The sequence below is a fragment of the Plectropomus leopardus genome, chromosome 24 (assembly GCF_026936395.1).
Source record: "Plectropomus leopardus strain MGB_pleo_1.0 chromosome 24, ASM2693639v1, whole genome shotgun sequence".
Taxonomy (NCBI): domain Eukaryota; kingdom Metazoa; phylum Chordata; class Actinopteri; order Perciformes; family Serranidae; genus Plectropomus; species Plectropomus leopardus.
In genome coordinates, this window is record NC_142199.1 from 15,483,543 (window position 1) to 15,508,160 (window position 24,618).

A 24,618-nucleotide genomic window follows, 5' to 3' on the forward strand; every position below is an offset into this window, starting at 1 on the left:
ATCTAGAGCCAGTGTTTGATTTGTCCATTCTGGGCTACTGTAGAAACAACATGGCACATTCCATGGAAGACGACGTAATCTGTATGTAGATGAAATGAATGAAAACATAGTTACGAACATTTTATTCCATTTCTGCCAGTATATCTGACTCCATCCTACACACTGGACCTTTAAGGTTACTCGACAGCTTGTTGCAGAAATACAAATAGGTTCTTGTCAACTGAACTGGACTAACGAATGATCACAAACATAACAGTAAAAAGCTCAACCAGAGAGAAAAAAAAGCACCTTTGGTTTGAACTCAGCTGACTATAATCTTCTCGGAGTGACTCAGGCTCCGTGTTTGCTATCATTTGTCACATGGCCGCAGTGTTATGGGTTCAAACAGAAATGTGCGATGGCTCAGTGCACTCCAACAGCACAGTTTTCCATCTCCGCTCTCCCCTGGCCCAGTTTCATTATCCTCAAGGTATTCAAGAAGTAATGGCTTCCAGGGCCAGAAAACCCATGTTGGCCATTTCAAGTTCTTTGCCGGTAGTTTCTGTTCAGGAACTGCGTGTGAGCGCTCGGAGAGACGCGACAGAATCCTGAAAAGATTTGCTCACCTATAACTGCAAATACTGACATCCCTCGGATTCTTCTAAAGCTGTACATCTGTTCTAAATCTGATTCCAGGATAAGTAAATGATGTGATCTGCGCGCCCTTTGATGATTTAAATACACATTTGAATCTTTTTGATTTAAACCCGGTTTGACAGTTGACGAAGTAAAAAAGCCAAAGAGGATTTATTTTAAGTGTAGCCTCTCACATGCTCCAACCATGCAAGAAATCTTCCACATTCGCTATAAGAGGCAGAAAAACATAAAACGCATTTTCAAGCCAGTGACAACAATTAAGCAATTTAGCTGCTCGGCTGCTTCGTGTCAGCAAGTCAAAATGGCTTTGTTTACGCACTTAAAATTCAGGATCTCTGTGGTTTCTACGGGGCTAAGGAGTGTCTGCACATGTAAACATCGTCTGAGAACCAGGCCTTCTTTTCTCCGAGGAGCTGCTGTAGTGTAACTTCAGCTCCATTGAACATCACCCTTCACTGGGTTTGAGGTATCTGATTGAGTCCATCCATGTGGAGCGCTATTGAATCAAAAGAGTAAACCTCAAGGACATGGTCCAGCACACACACATCCACTGTGTGGAGGGAAAAAATGCTCGCACGTACCAACGACAGCAGAAAACACACACACAGATAATAGTGACTGTAATAATGATGCAGATAAAATGTCACATATACGTTTAATTTGCAGTCTAGTCAGTTCAATTGTTTTAAGGCGGACGTGTAGATTATAAAGCTAAATATGTAGGTTTTATTGTTACGATTTATTGCAGCTGTAGTGTGGCAGTGCTTTATAATTTAATCCCAGCATGTGTAATCTGTTCCTGCATAACCCTGGTGAGATGTATGTCTCATAATTATATTGTTCCTGGTTGTCAGACGTTGATTCACATTAGTGGTAGGAAGGCAGATTCTTGCTCGGAGGGAGATTTGTCTCATTTCAAAGAGCCAGCAGAGAGAGATGCAGAGAGCTGCTGCGAGATGGACTGGTCAGCAACAATAACCCTGCACTCACCACTGCAGGAGACAACGCTGGACTACTGTAGACTCGGCTACACCTCTCAAGTGGTTAATTAAATGAGTCCAAGCATAGAGCTAGCGCACAACGCTTGGTTTACCATAAACAATGTGATTAAAGCAGCCATGGGCCAGCCAGAATGTAGTGTGGAAAAAAAAAAATTCAGATCACCATGGAGATGTGTGGAAAAAAAAGAGGTCTGAATACAGGCAGGGATGTCATTATTACTTTTTTTTTTCATTATTTTCATAATGACTGTCATTATGCGCAGGCTCTGATTGAATTCCATTTTGTTAGTCAGGTTTGTGGCGAGCGGAATAATTATCACTTAAGCGATATTAAGATTCATGCTAAACATTTTCATGGTCAGAGCCTCTGCATGTTCGGCGAAAGGGCCGGATCGTCTTTGATAATGAGCGAAAAGAAGAAAAAGAAAAGTGTCTAGTTCAGACTGATCAGAGAAAAGACAGTAATATTGCAGAGTGTTTGAAATAGTGTTAAACAGCCATTATTTCTATTTGTATGGTCACTCTTAATGGAGCAACTTGAAGTGTGAATATTAATGTAGTTTTTTATACATTATAAACACGAACAACATAAGCTTCATTTATCCTTCATGCAAAATTCAAACGCAGCCATATACGAGTGATGATTACATCATAGAAAGTGCAATCATCAGTGGACTCATTCATTTACAGCATGCAAAGTGTAAAAATCGATTAAATCAGTGCAGCTATTAAATCGTCTTTTTTTGTAAGATGGAGGATAATGTGGAGCTGCACAGAGACTCCTCCTTATCTGTGTCTCCTCTCTGGATCTTAAACTCTGATGGCTATCAGATGAAGTTTGGAAATTATTTGTCATCGTACAGAAGCGTTAGGATCACCAACTGTATTAATCAATTACACGTGAAAGTCTGATGACGCTGCGTTTCATCCTAAAACATGAAGTTACTAAACTGCTCTATCCTCCTTTTATAGATTCTGTTCAGGGACTCTTTGGCAAGGCAGCAAAGTCCTACCTGCTTGGAAATAAATAACAAATGTACATTTAGTTATTTTACATGTATATAATCTTTTAAATATGACTCAATTTAAGTGTTATGATGATTTAATTATGTCCACCTTGACCAGCAACAATATTGAAATGTTAATTGCATGTGCATGAGCGATAAAAATCCATTGATATATTAAAAATACAACAGTGACAGATGTTGGTCATGGATTGATTGATTGATTGATGTGCTCCTTCAATATTTAAAACATGTGCACATTCAATAAAAACATGAAAATAACTTTTATTTTGACAAAATTACTGACATTTACCACAAAATTTAAGTAGAAAAGGTACAAAATTGTGCATAAAACTCTCCAGAATACAGAAAATTAAGAGTCGAATGCTCACAATTTTCTATAAGGGGACCCCCCCCAAACCTCCTCTTTTATCTGTGTCTCCCCCAATGTGGATCTCCTCCTTTGCTCCACAATGAGCGCTTTTATGTTGATTTCTACTTTTACTAAAGACAAAATCCAAATGTCATGCTTTTTCTTGTAATGGAGTATTTGTACACTTATTTACTTCTTCCACCACTGTATGTATGTTAAGTAAAAGCTTTTTCCAGCTCTGTATTGAAGATATATGATGTTTTTACTAATATTTAAACCCATTACTCCAAAGTTGTCATGTCATGTACAAAACAACACATTTCTTTTATTTTAGGGTCTTTGTGTAGTTTTTACACAGCACTTCACCTCCAAATCCCACAATACATATTATTTGGGACAAACGGGTTAACCTTTTTTTGTCCAATTGACCTCAAACCAGGGCCGTAATCACCTGTTTAACATTTGGAGGGGACCACTTTCTAAATCAAATGTCACAATATTTTGACCTTAGTAACGATAAGGGGACCATATTTTGATTTGATTGATTTGATTTTTCTTTATTGTCAGAAAAATAACTGAAATTCGTCTTGCGTCCCAGTACGTCAATCCTTTCACATAAATACAAAACGACATTTAACCAGCCTACAAAACCACACAACAAATCACATCAGACATTACGAAGTGGATGTAGTGCAACATATAACTCATTCCCTGTTACATTATACGTATTCTAGTGCCGACTCTTGGTGCTTTCACAAAATATTCACACCGCGAGATTTTTGATAAATAATCATCAGTAATGTGGATATAATGACTAAGTGGGTAAATGCAAAACTAGAACAGTCTGTTATTATCAGAAAATGACGTCACTTTACTGCAATTCAGCCTTTAAAATAATAAAAAGACACTTACAATATTAAAAGTTTAAAACAATATTTAGTAATATGTAATGATAATGATATATAATTGATATGTTGTCCAGCATTACTACATATGAAAACACACTGTACATTTTACTTTATGTATTTTTATCATAAATAATTTCTGCATATTGGGTTTTAATTAGATAAAAAAGAAATATATGTACAAAAGACATTTTTCAATAATGTTAATAATGTTTTAATTTATTTTGAAATGTATCCAGTATTAATTAGCCCACCCATACTGCATGGGTAAACTTTGCCATTTAAATTGCTGCTGAGTTGATACATCTCCATACATGCACCCCCGCACTGAAGGACTCTGTTCCTCATCTTTCTGTCTTCCCCTCTCTCTCTGCCTCACACAGTCGCAGGCGGGCCTGCAGCCTACCAATGCGTTCAGCGAGGGGATTTGGCCGGGCTCTAATCAATCACTGACAGATTACCTCCAAAGCCACTTCCACAGCCATTAAAGCAGGACAAATGCAGAATTGCAACTGAACAAGTTGGAGTTTTTAAGCCAACACCAGGACTTCCTGGTTATTTGTCAAAGTCACTGCCGCTGAGCCGCATGAGTGGCTGTGCGAGTGTGTGGGGCTCAGAGGCAAGCCGGCCAGGCGTTCGCTCTGTGTGTGTGTGTGTGTGTGTGTGTGCGTGTGTGTGTGTGTGTGTGTGTGTGTCAGGGAGAATGAGGGAGAGAGCAAGAGACAGTAACAGAGTGAGTGAGTTATTGTTAGTGTATGTGTGTGTGTTTTTACACTCTCAGGTGTGTGTGTGTGTGTGTGTGTGTGTGTGTGTGTGTGTGTGTGTGTGTGTGTGTGTGTGTGTGTGCCGTCGGCTGCGTCGCTCTCGGCCCACTGGAGCTTACAGTAAATCACATTCCCTTTATTGCCAAATTTAGCAGCTTATGCTCAATAGGCTCTGTTCAAATCTACGCCGTGTCCCATCAGGGCGTTAGTCCGGGCTCATAAAAGTGGATTGGCCACACACACACACACACACACACACACACACACTTGCCTGAGCAAAGACGACTCATCCCCTCTTCTATTTTCCTACATTATTTCCTCTCGTCTTTATCTGAGCTACTGGAAACACTATCTGGGCTTTTCTAATCTCCCTTTTTTCTCCCTCTGGATTACCTGCTTTGAGATTCCCCTCCATTGTCCCCCATTCACTGGGGCTTTGTTTATATCAGGGTATATTTGATAGAAGACACTAAGAAATTGGATATCATCATTTCCATAGCCTGTATTACCAAGGGAACACTCTGAATGTATCGCACACTTTAGAAAGAATGGACATTTTATCCTATAAGCTTTCGTCTTTATCCAAATTGATTTTGACATTTTTACGTCTGCGCAGACAAGGCGGGTTAAGTGCCGATAATTATTTGGAAGAGATGAATAAAAATATGAAATGTGTCTGGAAGAGGTGACATCAAAGCAGAGGGGTTTGTCGCATGTTTTTCCTCTAATACTGCGAATATGGAACATTTGTGGTAGAGGGTTTGATTAGTGTGACGTTCAATGGGTGCTTTGATTAGGCGCTGATTGTGAAAAAAGCTTTGTATTAAAGAAAAATCTCTGTGTATCAATTATAGGAGTGATTTGATAAATAACACGAGGGATTTTATTCAATCTGCCTTATTTGTTCTCTTTTTTTAATATTTTTTAGAGTGTGTGAGAGGGGGAAAAGCTGGAAAAGTGCAGTGGTGAAGTGATGAGGGCCGACACTGAAGTCCGCAGGCACTGGAGTTGAAATTTAGCTGGTCATGTGACTGTGACTCCCCCCCCCTTCGTGACCCCGGAGAGAGAAGAGAGGAAAAAAACACCCCATACCAACACAGGAGGCGGGATTGTATTTGTAGGTGTGTGTGTCTTTGTGTGTAGATCCTTTTGTGCATTTAGGGTTGTGTGGGTGTGTGTGCGCAGTGTAGCTATATATGTGTGTGTGTGTGTGTGTTTCCACCCCCCTCCTATTCAATTAAGAGCTTAAGCTCATTAGTGGCAGACTTACATCATTACCTCTCCAATGGCTAATGAGTTAAAATCTATTTAGATTTATGTTGCCGTTAAATCTCCTCCACCACACACACATTTTTGTGTCATCACAAATCAGAAAATATGTCATAAATTCAACCCTGAACGCGTCCTATGTGATATTCTCCAAATCGGTGCGTGCCTTTTATAGTAACAATGCATATTCAACACACTTGAATTATACCTTTGCCTCCAGTATGTAAATCAGAGAGGAGGACGCTTGTGCACACTATAATACACTACAAAGCTCTGTTTTCCTCACTTAAACATTAAAGACACTAATTTAAGGCTTTGTCTAATTACTAACTAATAATTAGCACCACATCACAAAAAAAGGCTCCTTTACAAAGCTATTACACAGCAATTAGTTGAGTTTTCAATCAATTTTTCAGTACGCTAACAAATCCTTGATTGCGTTGCGGGCTTGACAAATTTAATGAATTGATGAAATTGTAAAAAAAGAAAAGAAAAAGAAAAAAAGGACAATTAATTATAGACCATGGAGAGTGAAAGGTGGAGCTGCAGCTCTCAGTAATATAGAGCCTGCAGGAGTGTGTAATCTGCTGCAGCCGCTGCTCTAATAAACAAAGGCAGGGAATAACAGCAGGTGGAGGAAGGAAACAATCCACTTTTCTACATGTGCTGCTCAGTGGTGACTTCATGTTTGACTGGAGGGGGTGTGTGCACGTGTGGTGAGTTTGACCCTTTAGAGAAGTGTGTGTGCCAGTGGCGGAAATTCTTATTTCCCCACCCTGAAATAAAAAAAATTAAGGGGTTAATAACAGGGTGTAAATAAAAAATGTGGAGGAAAAGTCATGGTTCACAGCAGGGCCAGACCTAGGATATTCGTCGCCCTGGGCAAGCTTCCCCTGGAGCCCCCACACCCCCCACTCCAAGAAACAATGCATTTTATATAACTATATTTATTACAAACAAGAGCAGCTAATTAGAAATCAACACAAATTACCTGGCTAACCACCAAAAATAATACATTTCAAATAATAACAGAATGCTGTAAGTGCAAATTTGGAAATTTCAACTTTTTCATTTTCTCTTAGTTGCCCATCAGTGCATCATATCTTAGGTTCACTTTTCGCTTATTTTTGATTTTTCTTCTTTTTTTGTATTTAAAAATGTTTTGGGGGGTTGCAGGGACTCCCTTTACACGCTTTTATTAACCTTTAAATTTTATTTGGGGAGAATTTTAGAATCTACAGGAACTGGAAATGTTAGCAAAGATATTTATTTGTGTTGATTTTGAATCAGTTCTTGGTCTTGTTTGTAATAAGACGTACAGTATTTATTTTTTCTTGGCGCGCAGAGTGTGGGGGCTCCAGGGGAAGCTAGGTTTCGCCCTGGTGTGAGTCATGACTTCTCCTCCACACATTTATATGTACACCCTTTTATTAACCCCTTAAATTTTATTTGACCACATTATTTTCGCAAGCACACTTCATCAACTTGTGGGTGTGATTAGGAACAATGAACTGATAGTTATTTCATCTTTGATGTCTTGTTTAAATCTGGTCTCCCTGCTGATGCTTTGATAACTGGCTAACTGGGACATTTTCATTCTAATTAGGGCTTCAATTGCTAATTCCATATTGCTGCTATAATTATCACGGGGAGATACACGGACACTGCAGGCGCGTTTTGCAGTCAGATTTCGGGCAGACTGGGAGGCGGGGTTGCAGATTTGCCCCTACGTGCACTTCGGTGGGTTCCCAAACTGTGGCTGGGGGGCTTGTAGTGGGCCTCTAGTGTGTTGTAGATGGACTGCACTTAAAAGGCTTTAGAGATGAGTTTGTCTGATTGGTTCGCTAAACTGTTTTGCATCTGATATCATTTGCAACAGTTTTCTGAGAATATAAGGGCAATCATAACTATTTTCAATCATGTATACACATTACCCAGATAAACAACAATTTTTACAAGCCTCTCGTATGCTTTTAAAGTTAGTGTGCAGTAGAAAAAACATGCTCACCTTCAATCTGTTAAAAATTCAAGTCATTAGAAGTGATTAAGTGCAGCTCTCCTGTGGCGCAAACTATAAAATCTGACAAGTTGATTTTACTTTAAAAAAAAAAAAAAATCTAGGAAACGGATTGCCTGGAAAAATATGTGAATATATATGTTATTCTTAATTTATGTTTTAAGTGTAATTAAAAATATATTTAGCAAAATACTTTAGCAACTTCAGTAAATCAAGTATATTCTGCTATAAATCTGTATTCTGCTGGTTGCAAACTAGTCATTCATATTTGTATTTTCTTACACATGTTAAGAAAACAGAACTGGCAGATCTCCAAACTTCATCATTGGAAAAATCATCTTTGTCATGATCAAGTTGAGTCAGACTAACTTGATTAACTGAAGTTGCTAACACTTAGAAAGAATTGTGTCATTTCAACTGTCATTTTTGAATTGCAACATCTTTACAAAATCACACGTATGGTGAACTGACCCTCTAGATGTGTGTGGCCGTGGCAGATCTTTCTATGGGCGCCCAATGTTCCCTCTACCAAAAACAAAGAATTTAAGGGGTTAATAAAACGGTGTAAATGAAAATGTGTAAAAGTCAAGGTTCACACCAGTGCTAGATCTAGAACATTCAGCGCCTTGGGCAATCTTCCCCAGGAGCCCCCACACCCCCCATGATCAAAGAAAATAAAATTACATGTCTTTTATATTATTATATTTATTACAAACAAGAGCAGCTATTTAGAAATCAACACAAATAACTTGGCAAACAAACAATAACAATCAACAATCAACATAAGTTGCTAACAGTTAATTTCACTTGTCATTTTCAAGTTGCAACAACTTCACAAAATTAAGTAAATACAGCTAAATTTCAAGTAAACTTAACACTTGGATACAAAGCAAACATACATTGAGATTTATGGTTATGTTTTCTTTACTTTTTCAAGCCAATAGGTTTCCAAGATTATTTTCAACATGATCCTCATCAGATTTTGCAGTGCAGTCGCTCCTCACTCTTGGCTTCTAAACACTTAATATCACGCTCCATCTTTCGCACCATTTGGACTCCCTTTCACCACTTTGCCACACAAACTAGCCGCCCATAATAACCTTATGGGCAATAATTGGAATTGAGTTTTTTTTTTTTCTCTCTCCCCCCTCTTTATCCCCTTTTGCACGCATGCGCAGTGAGATCCGTACTGGTCAGTGTGAGAAGCAGCTGTTCAGGGCTGGTGAAATTCCAACATGGCAGTGGCTGTGGTCAGTGTTTCCTGCGTTAACTTGGGATGGTTTCAGCTCGCACGCAACCCGGCTTAACCTCGGCACCCCGCTCGTCAGCAGAACCCCTCCGCGGGATCGATGCGACCCTAACAGCCCACGTGAGAGGTCGACCTGTCGCTAAAAAAACAGGTAAGAAGGATAGTCCGCTGCGTCTGCAATTAGACTGAGTGGTCAGAGCAGACAGGCTCTCCGGGCAGCGCGGCTGGAGAGGAGGCGATCACAGCAGCGTGTGCGCGTTTATCTCGAGATCATGCATGTGCAGCTCAATTTCTAAGTTTCCTCAATTGCAAACGACACCTGAGCGCGATTTGCTTGCGCGTTTCTTTTTTTTAAATTTGCAAAGAGCGCACCTGCGCCACGGTGAAATCGGCACGGACACGTAGCCTGCACTATAGGTTTGTCTGTGCAGGCTGTGCGGCACCAAACAGGAAAAATACACAACTTGCATGCACACGGAGGCTTCTCGCGCTTCTATTCTGCAGCGATACGGTTACAACAAGTTGCCCTATGCACGCGTGCACACAGCGGATCCAATGTCACCGCTGCATGTATTTTTTAAAAGCTCGGGCATTTTAGGGCGTAATCAAGAGATTTAACTCCGCGCATCATTTCCAAACAATCCCAGAGCTGCACCAGTTGATTTTTCTCCTCCCCTCCTTCCCTCCCTCCCCACCTCCGCCTGTCATCCCGGGCTCCACTTTCTAATGAGATGCATGTAGGTTAGATGCCTCTCCTATTGAGTTGCTCGCTCCAGTGCTTGAAGGGCCCACCTTTCACACGGCTTGAAATCCGAGCAGTGCCGGACCCAAAACAGAAAAAAAAGTGTCTGTCATGTTTTTTGGTTGAAGGTGGATTTTTTTTCTCTTCTTCACAAATTAATTCCAATGCTCTCATCTCCTCTTCCTCTCCCTCTTCCTCTCACTGTTCCAGCACGAGATGATCAGCAGCAGCAGCGTCTATGGTAGGTTGATTTATCTTCATTTTATTAATGCATCAGAAGGTATAAAAATGCACAGATGAGTTCCAGGAGCATTTTTTATTACTCCACCGATCATATTGTATATATTTATACTGCAATAATTTATTTTTTTGTGAATTCTCACCTTCAGCTTGATTTGAATTTGTGCATTCATTTAATTTTTTTTGATATAAATTTTCAAAACTGGAGCAGCCATGTTTAGGTTTATTTTTCAACTTTATGCTTTGCTCATTTCACTCTTCCACATGCAGTGACACAGCAGCCACACTACCTTACAATTAATACATTTACATTACACATTGCTTCATCTTGCTTCTTTAGCTGTTGACATAAGCTTTTAAATATTAACTTTTTTGGCTAATCAAACCTGCAGGTGAATCAGAAAGATAAGTTATTTTTCAGCACTCCCACACACACTCATACACACACAATTTAAAAAATTATAGAAATTCATATCGTTTAATGGAAGAATGGGTGTAAATGGAGTCAAAAGGCCTCAGTCACTGCAAGGACATAATGCATATTTATAACCAGGATTTATTTATTATTTGCACTTCATTTTATTGTCATACGTTATTGCAGTGAAATTGAACTCACTGATAATTATTAATGTTTTTGATGTGCATTAATTACATTATAAAACAGTGTTAATGAGACACTGGGAACTAACTGCAAAACTGCACATTCTGCCTCGTGCATACAAGTGCTCATGCAAATTTTTAATAATTTTAAAAAAACATTGCGTGTGAGCTTGTTTGTGACGCTGCAGGAAACATGTTCGACATTCATATGGAACAATGGTGGATTGTCGAAATAGAAAATAGCCATCCCAACCCTGTTGCAAGTGAGAACGGCAGCGGATAGTTTTCTGATGAATAATCACATCCGAGATCCGACAATGTGTGTTCTGTACACAACTTCCGCGATTGCACATTCTTGGTTTTCGTAGCGGTTATTAGTGAGGACTCAACCTTTCACCTTTGATCTCTCTCTGCTCTCTCTCTCTGTCTCACACACACACACACACACACACACACACAGTTATTTGCTCCACGTCGTGCTGCTTCATCCTCTCTCCTCCTGATGCACAAACGGCACCTCGTTCATGCTTTCATTTTTCTGCCATTAGGTGTGTGTCCATATTGTCAAACTAACTTAAAATTACAGAATAATAATGCTTCTTTTTGGCGCTCAGCTGATCTAAAATGACATTTAACACACATGCAGGTGCATGTTTACAGCTGCCCCAAAATTACATAATTCTGCAGCTTTTTCTTTTCAGTTTGCTCATAATTGACAGTTGTGCAAAGAAGTTGCTTTACTGCTGTTTTTGTCAAAGAATTCTCCAGTAGATGAACATATGGGAAGTGATGGGAGTTTTGAAATGTTTGTGTGTGTGTGTGTGTTCAAGGCGAGGAAACCCAGGCGCAGCGGTGCATGTGTCGGCTCTGTGTGTAATGTAAATAATGTAGATACTCAGCGGTTTGTTTATTCCTCTAAGTCTATTTGTTTGCTACAGTCCCCGGCTTAAGATCCGTCCCTCTGCATCCGCTGTCTGAGCGTGTTGCAGTGACAGTAGCAATAATCCCCCTCATTATACACATAACGTATCGCCTCACATCTCCGGCAGCCCCCCGATACAGCTAATAGGGACAGAGAGAGGAGAGATAATAGGAATAGAAGAAAAACTGCTTTACAAACAGGCACCCCTTTACTCTGCCTTTATTTATCTAAATACTTTTCCCTCAAATGAATAGAGAGAGCCGGTGTGCAGCGAGGGTGGCTCAGCTACTCCCAGTGGGACCGTATAAATAAATTATCCTGACACTTTCTATCAGTCTGTAATGTTTACCATTAAAAGCTGTTTTACCGTCCCGGAGCCACCGGCGTGCGATCTAGCCCGCCCCCGTGGGACTCCCACCAGATGTAAGAGGATGTGGGGAAATATTGTGCCTTTTTTTGAACACATTTGTTAGTCTCCGCCGCGTCCATGTCAGTGTATTTCTCCTGTCTGCACATCCTGACAAAGGGCCTCTTCAAACGAGATCCAGCCAGGGTTGTCATCTTTTAGCAAATATGTTAAGTGTTATCTTTTGTGCTCTCGGCTCGCTGAGCGGAGCTGGACCCCATGGGAGCCCGGCGCATGCAAATAGAACAAATCCCTCTCGGACCTGTCTGTCTGTTTCACTCTCTCCATCTTTCCCTTCTCTCTGTCTCACCCCCCCCCCCTCCCCTCCGTCTCTCCTCCACGTTTGCTCGACAGTGCGTCAGCCTGTCTTGTCTCCTTGCTCTCTCATCTATTTCACTCTTTGTCCACTTATTTCCCCTCCTCTCTCTCTCTCCGTCTCCGTCCCAGAAGACAGCGTTGGGGCTGTGTGTCAGCTAACTGTAGCTGTGTAAGTCTTTGTGTGTTTCCCTGCATGCTCGCTGACAGCCCCTCCTCGCTGATCTTAAGTTCCTCTCCCAGAGACGGCAGGCAGCTGTCGGTAGCGCCGCCGCACGAAATGCCGTACATGAGTGGACGCCAATTCCTTAAAATCCTTGACACCATGATCCACTCACTCCTCTTCCTCTCCTCCTTCAGGGTTGGTACACTGGCTGCATTTTTTCCTTCAAATGGGTTTTTTTTTTAGGGTGGGGGGGTGTAATGTTGCTGTGACTGACAGTTGTCGGTTGGTGGATTTTTTTCTCCTGCGTGTTGCAATTGAACCCTTTTCTCAAACACACACACACACAGTGTGCCCTCACACACTCCAAATTATATTCATTCTGCCCTCACGTCTTTCTCCCAGTGCTGACTGGCTATTATCCAGTCAGAATCTGATGGGTGTACTTAAGGCGAGGGGGATCCACACAAGACTGACTCGGGGGTGGAATTATACTTACAGCTCAATACTGCAGACCCTGCCATGCTTAAGATAATGGGACTTAAATGATGTGTTAGATATTGCAAAAATAAAATAAAATCCCAGGGGGGGGGAATTAAAAAATGCATTTCAGATCATCTAAATTTCAATTTTAAAAAAATCTCAGAAAAGTCCTGTAAATTTGAAATTAAAGATTAGAACAAGCAGATCCACGGGTCAGTTCAAGTCCCAGCAGCATCTGGGAACCTTTTAAACCGCTAGAGCCGAAACTGATCCAAGATCACCAAATTTCCAGACTTTTCCCCGCTTCTTATTTCCCACCCTAGACAAGACACTTGGCTAAATTCATTTCCATGTTAATTCCGGCATTAAAAGCATTATCTCACTTTCTTTGAACTCAGAATCCCCCAAAATGTTTGAAGTTTCTTTGGTTTATGTAACGCGTCATTTTCATAGGTTTTAATCAAATCAAAGCTGTAGATTTTTTCCTCTCCCTCCTACCTTCTTTGCAATCTGCTGCCCCCTTTTCTGAATTTTAAGCAGACCCCCGCTCACCTCCCTTTACTCTTTACCAGCAATCTCCACCACCCATGGCCCGGATTCTCTGGCAGATATTAAAACATTCAGCATGTGGAAGCGTTAAATATGCTAAGGACTTATTAAAAAAGGGGAAAAAAAACTTCCACTTTGGAATATTCCGCACCATTAGACCTCAATAGACATGGCGGCATACAGCTTATCCTTTACATTGTGCCTTCAAATGAGAAGGCGCCGTTTCTAATTAGGTTATTGCCATGGAAGTCTTAAGTTAAATTGTGCATTGATATGCGGAGGAGCTCGCCACTCATTTGGCCCGACGATGGAGGACGAGAGCCTTTTTTTTTTTCTACAAGGGCCAAAGAAAATGACAGCTAGGAGAGAGGAAGGATCTGACTGTAATCTCTCGCCGCTGCTGCTCCTCTCTCTGGCTCTGGCTGGATGATCTGATTTTGGTAACAGCGAGCCTGGGCTAGATAGTGGCCGTCTGCTGCCCCCTCCCCACCACCACCACCACCTCCACCTCCCGTCTGCAGCTCAGCTTGAACGTCTTGATTAGCGAGGCATCTTGCGCGAGCGGCAAGCAAGTCGGACACTTTTGTCTGCGAGGCGGCAAAGGTGTGCGTGCGCGTTAATGAACAATGGCTCATTGGGGGCGAGGGAGAATCTGTGTGTGTGTGTGTGTGTGTGTGTGTTTGAGCTTGGCAGGCTGCCAGGGGATGGACACAAAGGATGTTGAGTGGCTGGGCGTGTGGCACAGCATCACTGAGCTGCCTGTGGCCTCTGGGAGATGGACACAAACTGGGAGCGAGAGCAAAAACAACTGCTGTTGCTACGTCGCTTCAGTATTTATTTCTTTTTTTCCCCAGCGTCCATTGTTGGGCTGCGACTAGCAATTAGAGTCATTATCGATTAGGGTGCCAATTCGGTTTTCGATTGATGGTTTGGTTCGTGTAATGTCAAAATATAGTGAAAAAAGAGCAATCGCAGCTCCCTGGAGCCCAAAGCGATGTCTTCAGATGTCGAGTTTTGTCTCGCCAAACTCCTAAACCCAAATATATTCTGTTTACTATCATATGTGACATTAAGAAGCAGGAAATTCTCCCATTTAAGAAGCTGGAATTTTAGTATTTTTGCTTGATATATCACTGTAGGGATTAGTTGACTGACTTGTATTTACAGCGCGAGGTGGTGCCTTAAATTACAGCCACAACTAAGGATTTAATAATATTAAAGATAAAACTGCAGACAATCGATAATTGTCCACCACAGAGTCCATGGTGACGTCTTTAAAAATCTTGTTTTGTGGCTTTAAAACTCCTAAACCCAAACATATTTCTTATTGTCAAATATGACATTCAGAAGCAGCAAATCTTCCCATTTTAGAAGCCAGAACCTGAGATTTTTTTTTACTATTTTTGCTTGAAAAATAACTGTAGGGATTTATTGATCAGTAAAAGAGTTCCTGATTATTTCTCTGTCCATTGACTCATTGTTTAGCTCTCGTCTAATGTCTAACTTGTGTGCATAGTACGAGAATTAGAGCCACAGCTCAGGATGTAATAGTAAAAGATTAAACTGCAGTCAATCAATAATTGTACACAGCAGTTTCTCAGAGTCCAAGATGACATCTTTACGTTTCTCGTTTTGTCACTTGAAAACTCCTAAACCCAAATATATTCCATTTTCTGTCATATATGACATTATTAAACAGCATATAATCCCATTTGAGAAGCTGCAACCTGAGATTTTTTTTTTACTATTTTTCCTTGATAAAAGAATTAGAGCCACGACTAAGGATTTAAAAACTGTGGACAATCAATAATTGTCCAGCGCAGTTTCTGCAGAGTAAGGCAGTGTCTTTACATGTCTCATTTTGTTGCTTCAAAACTCCTAAATCCAAATATCTTCTGTTTACTATCATATACTGCATTGGAAATCCTAAGAATGTAAAAGTATTCAATATAAAACAGTGGACAACTGGTAATTGTCCACCGCAGTATCCCATAGTCCAAGTTGATGTCTTTATGTGTCTCATTTTGGTGTTTCAGAACTCCTCAACTCCAATATATTCCCTTTATTATCATGTATGACATTAAGAAGCAGCAAATCCTCAAGATTTTATTGTATTAAAGATAAAACCGGGAACAATCGATAAGTGTCCACTGCAGTTTGCCAGAGTCCAAGGTGACGTCTTTAAATATCTTGTTTTGTCAAACCACCTGAGTTAACAATCACATAAAGCAGAAAAAAGTATCAAATCTTCATGTTTGAGAGCTGGATTTTTTTTTTTTTTTTGGTATTTGTGCTTGAAAAATGACTTAAAAATGACTTAAAATCTGTTGGTGCACCCAGGCCTGCTGGGAAGGGAGCATGTTTGTATGCTTATCTGTAATCATGTGTGTGCACACTTGTACTGTGTGTGTGTGTGTGTGTGTGTGTGTGTGTGTCTATGTGTGTGCGGGCCAAGTTTCCCCACTGGAAGCAGGCGAGAGCATTAGGATGTTGCTTGTACGACTCCGTTGGCAGGATGGACACATGTGGTAGATAGCTAATGATAGCATGCAGCGTATAATGAGATCCTACTCTCCGTCTGTCTCCCCTACCTGGCATCATGCATTAACCATACAAGAGGAAGAGGAGGCACGCATGGTATTGACTTTTGAGTGGGTGTCTGCTTGTCCGTTGTTGGTTTTGTTTAGCACTCAGAGGTCAGCATGGCTGCAAGCGCCGCACATTTATAACAAGTATTTTTTTGTGTGTTTTATTTCCATGGCATGAGCTTTTTTTTTTTTTTTTTGTTAAGGCGAGATTCTCTCCTCATCTGCACCTCTTGAGCTCTGTTAAATGGTTGTAAATTGATTTTGGAAGTGTTGCGACGTATACGCTTAACAAGCCAAATGGGTTCAGTTTGCGGGTTAGTTTGTGTGTTCAGAAGATTATTCTATTAATGTATTCCACACACTCATAATCCACAGTATGTTGTGTGAAGGAGGGAGGTGTTGGCAGTGATCCATCTTCTTGCCCAGTAACATATATTTATCCTCTTCACTACACAATCCTCTAGGCTGCTCAAATCCCCCAGGGGGTCCCAATGACATGCTTACTAATGTGTGCTTTGGAAACGGAGTGCTATTGTATCCCCTAAATCTCACAAAGCACTGTATGATTTGCCCATTGTCGTTAAATCGCTTTGCTTGTGCCAAGTACTTGCATCTCACAGAGGCTTAATGCTTTGAGGGTTTCAGGGACAGCTTCGAGTTCCTCTTTTGTTGATTTCGGGGAAAAGTGCCAAGACTGCTGCGCTGAATATTGTTTTGAGTATGGAGGAGGGAGGGGAAGAAGGGCCATTGCCAAGCGACTCCATTGAGCCCCGTGAATGGGCCATTCATATTTAGGAGAATCACCCAGATGCCATATTGTTGGCTCAACAACGCTAAATATTCTCCAACAAGGATGGGATTGTAACAGGTTTTTGAATTGTGCAAGTGTGGAAAAGGACGTTGGGAAATTGGGGAGAAAACAGTTCAGCCTTCAGTCAGTCTGAAAAAGGGCGGACAGTGAATGTGACATGATAGTGTTCCTGCTTTGCTGTTTTAATTTTGTTGGAGGCCATGCAAGAATACAGTGTGTGCATTTGTCTTTTTTCTTCATGCAAGCATCTCTGCATTGCTCTGCACAGGATGTCAAGTCGAATAATATGTTTTTCAAAATTAATTTTGCAACTCAAAAGTTTAATCTTATTAACCTATTCCTTTTTCACAAAGTTTAAACATGTATTAAATAATTTTCCTTATATATTTTGACTTATATGTGCTCACATTATAGTGTGTTATGAAATATTTGTAAAATATTTTTAAACTGCTTGTAAATGCTAGTTCAAGTAAAGTACAAGTTCATATTTAACGTAAATTTAACCCTTTAAAACTTGAGTAAATTGGCTTGATTTCTTTCAAAAACATTAGTAGAAGGTAATGAGTAACTTAAGAAGAAATGACCCAACATTTTGAAAGAAAGTAGTAACAAGTGCAAGAAAATTACCTGAAAAAAAGAAAAAAGAAAGTTAAAAAAACAAACAAACAAGGAAATAACCTGAAAAAAGTGTTTAAATGTATAATTCTGTAGCATGATTTTAATATGTACATGATAATTACAGAAACAGTTCTTCCCTAGCTTTTTTTCCCCCTGACATTTTTCCCTAGCTTTTTAAAGAGAATTTCCTGTATCGACTAATTTTATGCTTTCTTGTGGAGCATCTCTTATCATATCACTCGTTGCCTTTTCTCCAGTGTTTTTGGATTAAAGGTTGTAAGTTGTCTGAATGCATCACAAGAAAAGTGTCTATCAAGGTTTCAAAGGGTTAAACAACAAGCCTCAGCTGTTCCCAGTATGATTTTAAGCCTATACCAATTACTTTAATTTTAAATATGAATGATTTTAAAATATGATAAAAATGGCATTTAGGAATACCAAATTAAGGAGTGACTTAACTGTGCTGTCTGCCTTTAGAAGGTTAAAGTCCAAAGTGCAGATAGAAAAAGGTTTAAAATATCGCTTTTGTCTGAGCAGCGTCTGAAGCACATTGCTGCTATCAGATGTCTCTAACGAAAGCTCGGCGTGCCGGGTGCTTTGGCGTCGTCAGGACAGTAGGTACTGGTGGGATTCGATCCCAGACCAGTGTAATCGGACAGCATGTAGCTGCTGAGGTGCACACACACAGAGCTCTATAGGTCCGGCCCGGATAAACAACCTTGAAAGTGCGTCTGTAACCAGCAGTCAAAGGGTCTAAGACAAGACTTTGCAAAATGTCATTGTGGTCTTTTATGTCATGCATGCACCGAGTATTAATCACGGCTGGATCTGCGCCTGAGAGGCTGATCAAATTTATTGTTTGGCTGCACGGGACAGTAATGGGTGTTTAATTACTCAATAAAAGCCCTTTTATAGATTCCCAGGCCTCCTGTGTGTTGAGCAAATGGTATTGATCCGTCTCCGGGCTGCAACATGATAGCCTGTGAAGGAGAATTAGAGCCGTTAGCCTGCTAGCGCTTTCTCATTCATTAGCTGCATTAGCCAGAGGGGTGGTTAAGACGGAGCATCGTTGTTAATACCAAAGTCTCAAAGGTTTTTGTGTCTGCCTTGTGTTGTAAAGCTCCCCGCACCTCATTTACACAAATATGGATTAGATGAGCAATGAATAACATTGACCGGCGCTGCAAAGTGTTTCAATAACAATCTCCAGGAGAGTCGTTTTTCTTTTAAACATTTCCCTCCAACGGCGGTATAATCTACAGGACCTTAGCTGAGCTGTGAGCTGTATTAGTCCATCCAGCCCGCATGTTTAATCCCACCTCTTCCCCACCTTCTAATCTGTAATCTGACGGCTCCTCCTCCTCATCCTCCTCAGAGGCCTAATTCTGGATCTCCGTCCTCCTGCTCACACTGCAGTCTGGAGAACAACTCTCAAAAGGAGGAGAAGGCTGAATGATAATGACAGCGAGCCTTACCGCGTCTCCCTATGGTTCCCCGTGCGAGCATACATATTTGGTGTTCAGGCCGCTGTATTTTTCTTTTTTTTCCTCCTTTTTTTTGCCTAACTGCATCTGCCGTGCGCTCCATTGTTCTTTTATGTTCAGAGCATATTGCTGCTTCTGTGAACCAGCCCCACTTCTCTTGATGCACGGCAAAACCACTGCAATATCTCCCTTGATGTGTCTATATCAAATGAATGTGGCCTATTACAGACGTGGTGGAGTCAGTTGGGTGGCTTTGTGGACGAAAAAGGGCCTGCGAGGGACCATAAAAGAGACATTGTCCAATATGGACCGTACAGTTCCTTTGTAGATAAATGGATTTTCATGCTTATCAAGTGGGACACTGACATGAGTGAAAACTGTGGAGAATGTGGAATTATTCTCACTCCGCGGCCGTACACATGGACAACTGTAGTTTCAAGTGTGTGTGGTCTTTCATTGTCATGCTGCAAGGTTTTTTTATTTGGGTCTAACATTCAATTTCGAACAATGCGCTCCTAAGGCCACAAACTGTATCCTTCAAAGAAAATCTCACAAAAGTCCCAAATCCACGTTTAACATAAGGTACATACTGTATGTACCTATTGTTGGTTTTGGCGGACTTTACATCTATTCAATGCCAACTTGATCGGAACAGAGAAAGCAAATTTAGCCTTTAGCTACACTGTATACATTCTTTCTTTACAGTCAAATTTGCTTTTGGGAAGAATCCGTGAGTGGGATATGGCTGACATTGATAAAAAGGCATCGATCCTATTCCAATACAGTATACAGTAAATTTAAACAACATTTAAAATAATGGAATTAATGTTCAGTACAAACAGGAAACAAACTCTTCACATGCATGAAACCAGATCTTTAACTAGTTTTGTCAGTTTTTAATTGCAGCTTATTGGATTCTGGAGCTGAACAGTTAGTTGTTTTTATATCTAAGTACAGATATATTGTAATTTGAAAGAGCACAGTAGTCAGACCACTGCAATTTAATCATAATTTAAAAGTTTCAGCAGGAAGCTGCCCACCTCTAAGGAGGCCTGTTGTAAACTTACCCAGCTATCTAATGAGGGTGTAACGATACATTGATCTGGATAAGGGATGCACAATATTGGATTTTTTGCTGATATCCGATATGCTACTAAAAAAACAACCCATTTGGCCCATACTGATATTGATCAATCCACTTATATCCCCACCTAATTGTTGTGATCATAAAGTCTCTTCTGTAGTGAAATTAACATCATATTATACTCTGATCAGCAGATGAAGATACAAAATAAAGTGCTTTCAGTGTATGCAATATTCATTCAGTTTATACTTGTACATGTTCACTTTGTTAATGAAAACATATATATTGATTTGCAATGTCGGCAGAAATCATATCTGCCAATATTATTGCGCATCCCTTATCTGGACTCATGTATTGATTCAATGATCAGTGATCCAAATTCATCAATGCAAAGTGAAAGCCTTGATACATGTCACCATTTCATGCCCCTCGATCCTACACATTCACGCACAGTGCAAGCAACCAAGTGATAATATTTACTGTTATTGTCTCGTGTCCATCAAAGACCCCTGAACTGACTTTTGGACTTTTTGATATCACAAATACCATCATTGTCCAAAGATTCGATATATCATATTGTGATGCATTACCAATTTGAACCACTGATAACTGATAACTATTGGGTTTTTTTTGTGTCTCCATATAACAATGAAACAGAAGCTCTTGACTGTTAATTCTGCTCTCTGTATGTAGGCTTGGCCAGAAATTGCATGATCTCAGGCAAAGCTTCATGTAAATTTTAGACGTTTAGCACGTAGCTTGGCAGTTGTTGAGTGCAATGCGTGGATGTATAAACAGAACTTGATGCAGCATTGGAGGCAGGAATATTGATCATTGGCGCATGAGGCCAAAAAGGTTGACTTCCAGGATACAAAATTACCTTGGTCTTCTGCATCTTTGGGCTTTTAGTGAAGCGCGCTGCAAATTTTCATGAGTCGAGCGGCTAAATTCTGGTTTAGCCCTCCACTAGCTTGAATGGCTATATAATGATTTAATTGTCTGGCTCCTCTAGACTCCCTGAATGAAATGAGTCATTTTGTGGTGGTTATGATGTTCAAAAAATGTATCCTTTTGTTTACAGATCTCATCTACATTTACAGGCGTCACATGGCAAACCAGGAAGTTGTAATTCCACAGTTTAGCCACTTTTAAATTAGCTCTGAGGCCCGGTGCACTTCCTGAAGGCTTGGTGATTTCAAAGCTTTTAACATAAAAGTCTCATAACTGAGACCTTCAGGATTCATAGCTGTGAAGTAGCTTATAGCAATAGTGTTGAAAGCGCTGCACTTTAGCCACTTAAGCCAACAGTAGTGCTATAAAAACACATTTTAAGACATAACCTTCAACAAGTTTGTCATATTTGCCATAATATGCCAACTGCATATCTTTAATCAATAAGTAATGCCACTTTTGCAAAGTTATGTCATGATCACATTCAAGTTTTTTCAAGTAATTGCATCGTCTCATTTGATTGAATTAAATCAAAAATCCCAATTTTAGTCACAATGACAGTATTCGCTGGCAAATTATTGTAAGATATTTCCTCACAACCCAGATTTTTAGCCTTTTTTAGTCTGTTTTTTTGTTAGGGTTGCACAAAATATTGAAATTACATTGATTTTTGATATGAGACTAGATATCATCTTAGATTTGGGATATCAGAATATTGTTAGTGTTGTTTTTCATGTAATTCTCTGAACTTACTGAACTGTTCTAGCTGTTCTATCATTTGCCTTCATCCAGTTAGTCATCATATCCATATAACTGTTGACTATTTATCAAAAATTGAAAACTTGTGTAGCACCCAGTAGCTTAGTTGGTAGTGCAGACGGCCCATGTACGGAGACTACGTCGACGCTGCAGTGGGCGCAGGTTTGATTTCAACCTTTGCCCTTTGCTGCATGTCATCCCCTCTCTCTCTCCCCCTTTCACACTGAAGCTGTCCTGTCAAACAAAGGCAAAAAGCCCCCCAAAATTCAAAAATCGTGTTAAAATCTTGTGAAAGAACCTTAAAGTCAATCCTACAATACTGATGCAATATTGATATCGAGGTATTTTGTCAAAAATATTGTGATATTTCATTTTCTCTATATTACCCAGCCCTATTTTTAATTACAAGTTGGTCAGAACAATCAATTTGGGTCACAGAATTTTATAAAACATAACACAGTTTGCTCATATATATAAAATTAAATTGCACCAAAAGCTGCATTATTACCCAAACCCACGTGGGAGCTTAAATCGTTAAAAAATACATCATAAACGAGTTGTGAAAGCCACAAAATGCATTGAGCATGCATCCCCACAGACATGAAGCGGCCCCCTTGTTGCATGTTCTAATCCTTGGGACACGTGTACATATATGCAAGCGTGCCCACACAGACACACATTAAACCCCGTTCACATTCCACTGCCTGTGGGGCGCGAATGAGGAGCGATGTCTACTCGATGCGGAGCCAGTGATCTAGGTAATCTGCCTGTGCTGTGGGACAGGTCTATTGGTCCACAAATCAATTGGCTTCATGTCCGTGCCATTAGGCTAACATGGCGCTGCTGAGGCGCTGAGAGCGGTAAACAGACTGTTTAATTCCCCTGGACACCGGCCAGGTGGACACTCCTCCTCCTGCTGCTTCCTCCTGATCCCTCCGTTTTATTTTTTTCTTCCTCCCCTCATTCTATCGTCCTCTTGCATTGACTCCACTTCAGTCAATGCGGTTATTCTCAGCGGACGAGTGCTTACAGGAATATTGCTTGGAGGGATTGTGTGTGTGTATGTGTGTGTAAAGAGATTTTGGCCAATGAACCCTTGCTGTGCTCTGTCCTCCAGTACTGTGTCTATACTGAGTAAGTGATCCCTTGGGATGCAGTACACACATCCCTCCCTATCTCTCTCTCTCTCTTTCTCTGTCTGTGCCTCTCTCCCTTTTTCTCTCTCTGTATGTGTTTGTTTCACTCTTTGTTTCTCTCAGTGTATCTCTTTCCCATTCTGTCTCTGTCTCTCTTTATATATTTCCTCCCCCCTCCTCCCTTTTTCCTCTCTATCTCCAGACAGAGGCAGCAAACAAGTACAGTAATATGAGGGGGCTGCATCAGAAACAAACACACACACTCATGATTAGAAAAATGCAGATTTATGCCCGGGCTGCAAGAAGTTTATCACTTCCTCTTTTGCACAGCTACACCAAATAAAACAACACCTCCGTCCTCTCGTTCCGCCGAGCTTTTGGTTTCCCTATATGGACGCGACTAATGACTTAGCTTGTATAACGTCAGCAATTTAATTTATCCACTTCACCGCCGCGCCGTGCGTCCTGTTTTGTGCGAGTCTTTGTGCTGCGGTATGGTAATTGAGCCAACGTGTCTTGACAGATGAGCGTTGTTGGCAGTATCACTGTTGTGTGTCTCATTTCCTGCATGCTGTTGCCGATTGACTGATAAGATAAGAGGCCCGCGTCTGAGAGCCACGGCGCAACTAACAACCTGATGAACGGTGGCGCTAAAGCCGTGATCTGTGATGAAGTGGTGTTGGCTCGGGCACTCGTAGGGAAATCTGGGCCTAACATGGGGTCACATGTACAAAATAAACACAGGATTAATCATAAATGTACATTTGCAGCGTTATTTGAAGTTGTGCTGGACAGCATTAGAAATTACACAGTATTGAAATCTGTGTTGTGCTTTCAGATTTGCCCGCAGGGCCAGAACGTTTTACTGTTGCTAGGAGACGCTGAAACCCTCTGACACATCTGGTCAGCTGTTAGTACAAGTTGTTGACAAGGGTTGGAGCAGCATGATATTGTTTACAAAATGAAACCGTCTATAGACTTAATGTCAATCAGTTTTTCAGTTATTCAGGGCTTCTGTCTGAGTGCATGTCCTCAGAAACAGGCAGCGGTGGAATGTAACTAAGTACATTTACTCAAGCACTGTACTCGAGTACAGTGCTGAGGTTCTTACCCCACAACATTTCAGAGTCGTGAGGTAAGAAGGGCTGCACAAAAGGGTTTCTAAAATATGATTTTCTGTAATAAATTATCAGTTTATACAAGTTTTGCTGCAGCAAATGATGGTTGATTAATCAATAAGTTGATTGACAAAAAAAGAATTGCCAACTGTTTTGATAAACATTAAAGTTTTTTCCATTTTTCTTGGGGTGTTTTTTTTTCTTATTCTTTTTTGATAATTTGAAGCTTTGGGGGTGTTTTTTAATTTAAAATTAGTTAGAGTTTTTTGGGCGTTGATTTTTTTCTATTTAAAATACCGTGTTTTACTTTTTTATAATCTAGAGTTTATTGGTTGTTTTTTTTTTAAATAATTTTATGGGGGCTTGTGTTTTTTTTAGTTTAAAAAAAAACGTTTTTGCTTTTGCTGTGTTATTTTTTTTTTAAATCGAAT

The 24,618-nt window shown here is 40.4% G+C and overlaps 1 protein-coding gene across 2 annotated transcripts in view; it reads left to right on the forward strand.

Annotated features, from left to right (window-relative positions):
- The first annotated feature begins 4,344 nt into the window (after window positions 1-4,344).
- Window positions 4,345-24,618, forward strand: part of LOC121963030 (fidgetin-like) — a 46,003-nt gene continuing 25,729 nt past the window's right edge. The window contains exons 1-3 of one of the 2 annotated variants that reach the window (XM_088074630.1): window positions 4,345-5,804; window positions 9,148-9,369; window positions 10,171-10,201. In XM_088074630.1, coding sequence (XP_087930756.1) covers window positions 10,177-10,201 — 25 coding nt within the window. In that variant the 5' untranslated portion in view covers window positions 4,345-5,804; window positions 9,148-9,369; window positions 10,171-10,176. Of the gene's footprint in view, window positions 5,805-9,126; window positions 9,370-10,170; window positions 10,202-24,618 lie in introns of those variants that run through there. The other variant, XM_088074631.1, reaches the window with a different exon arrangement.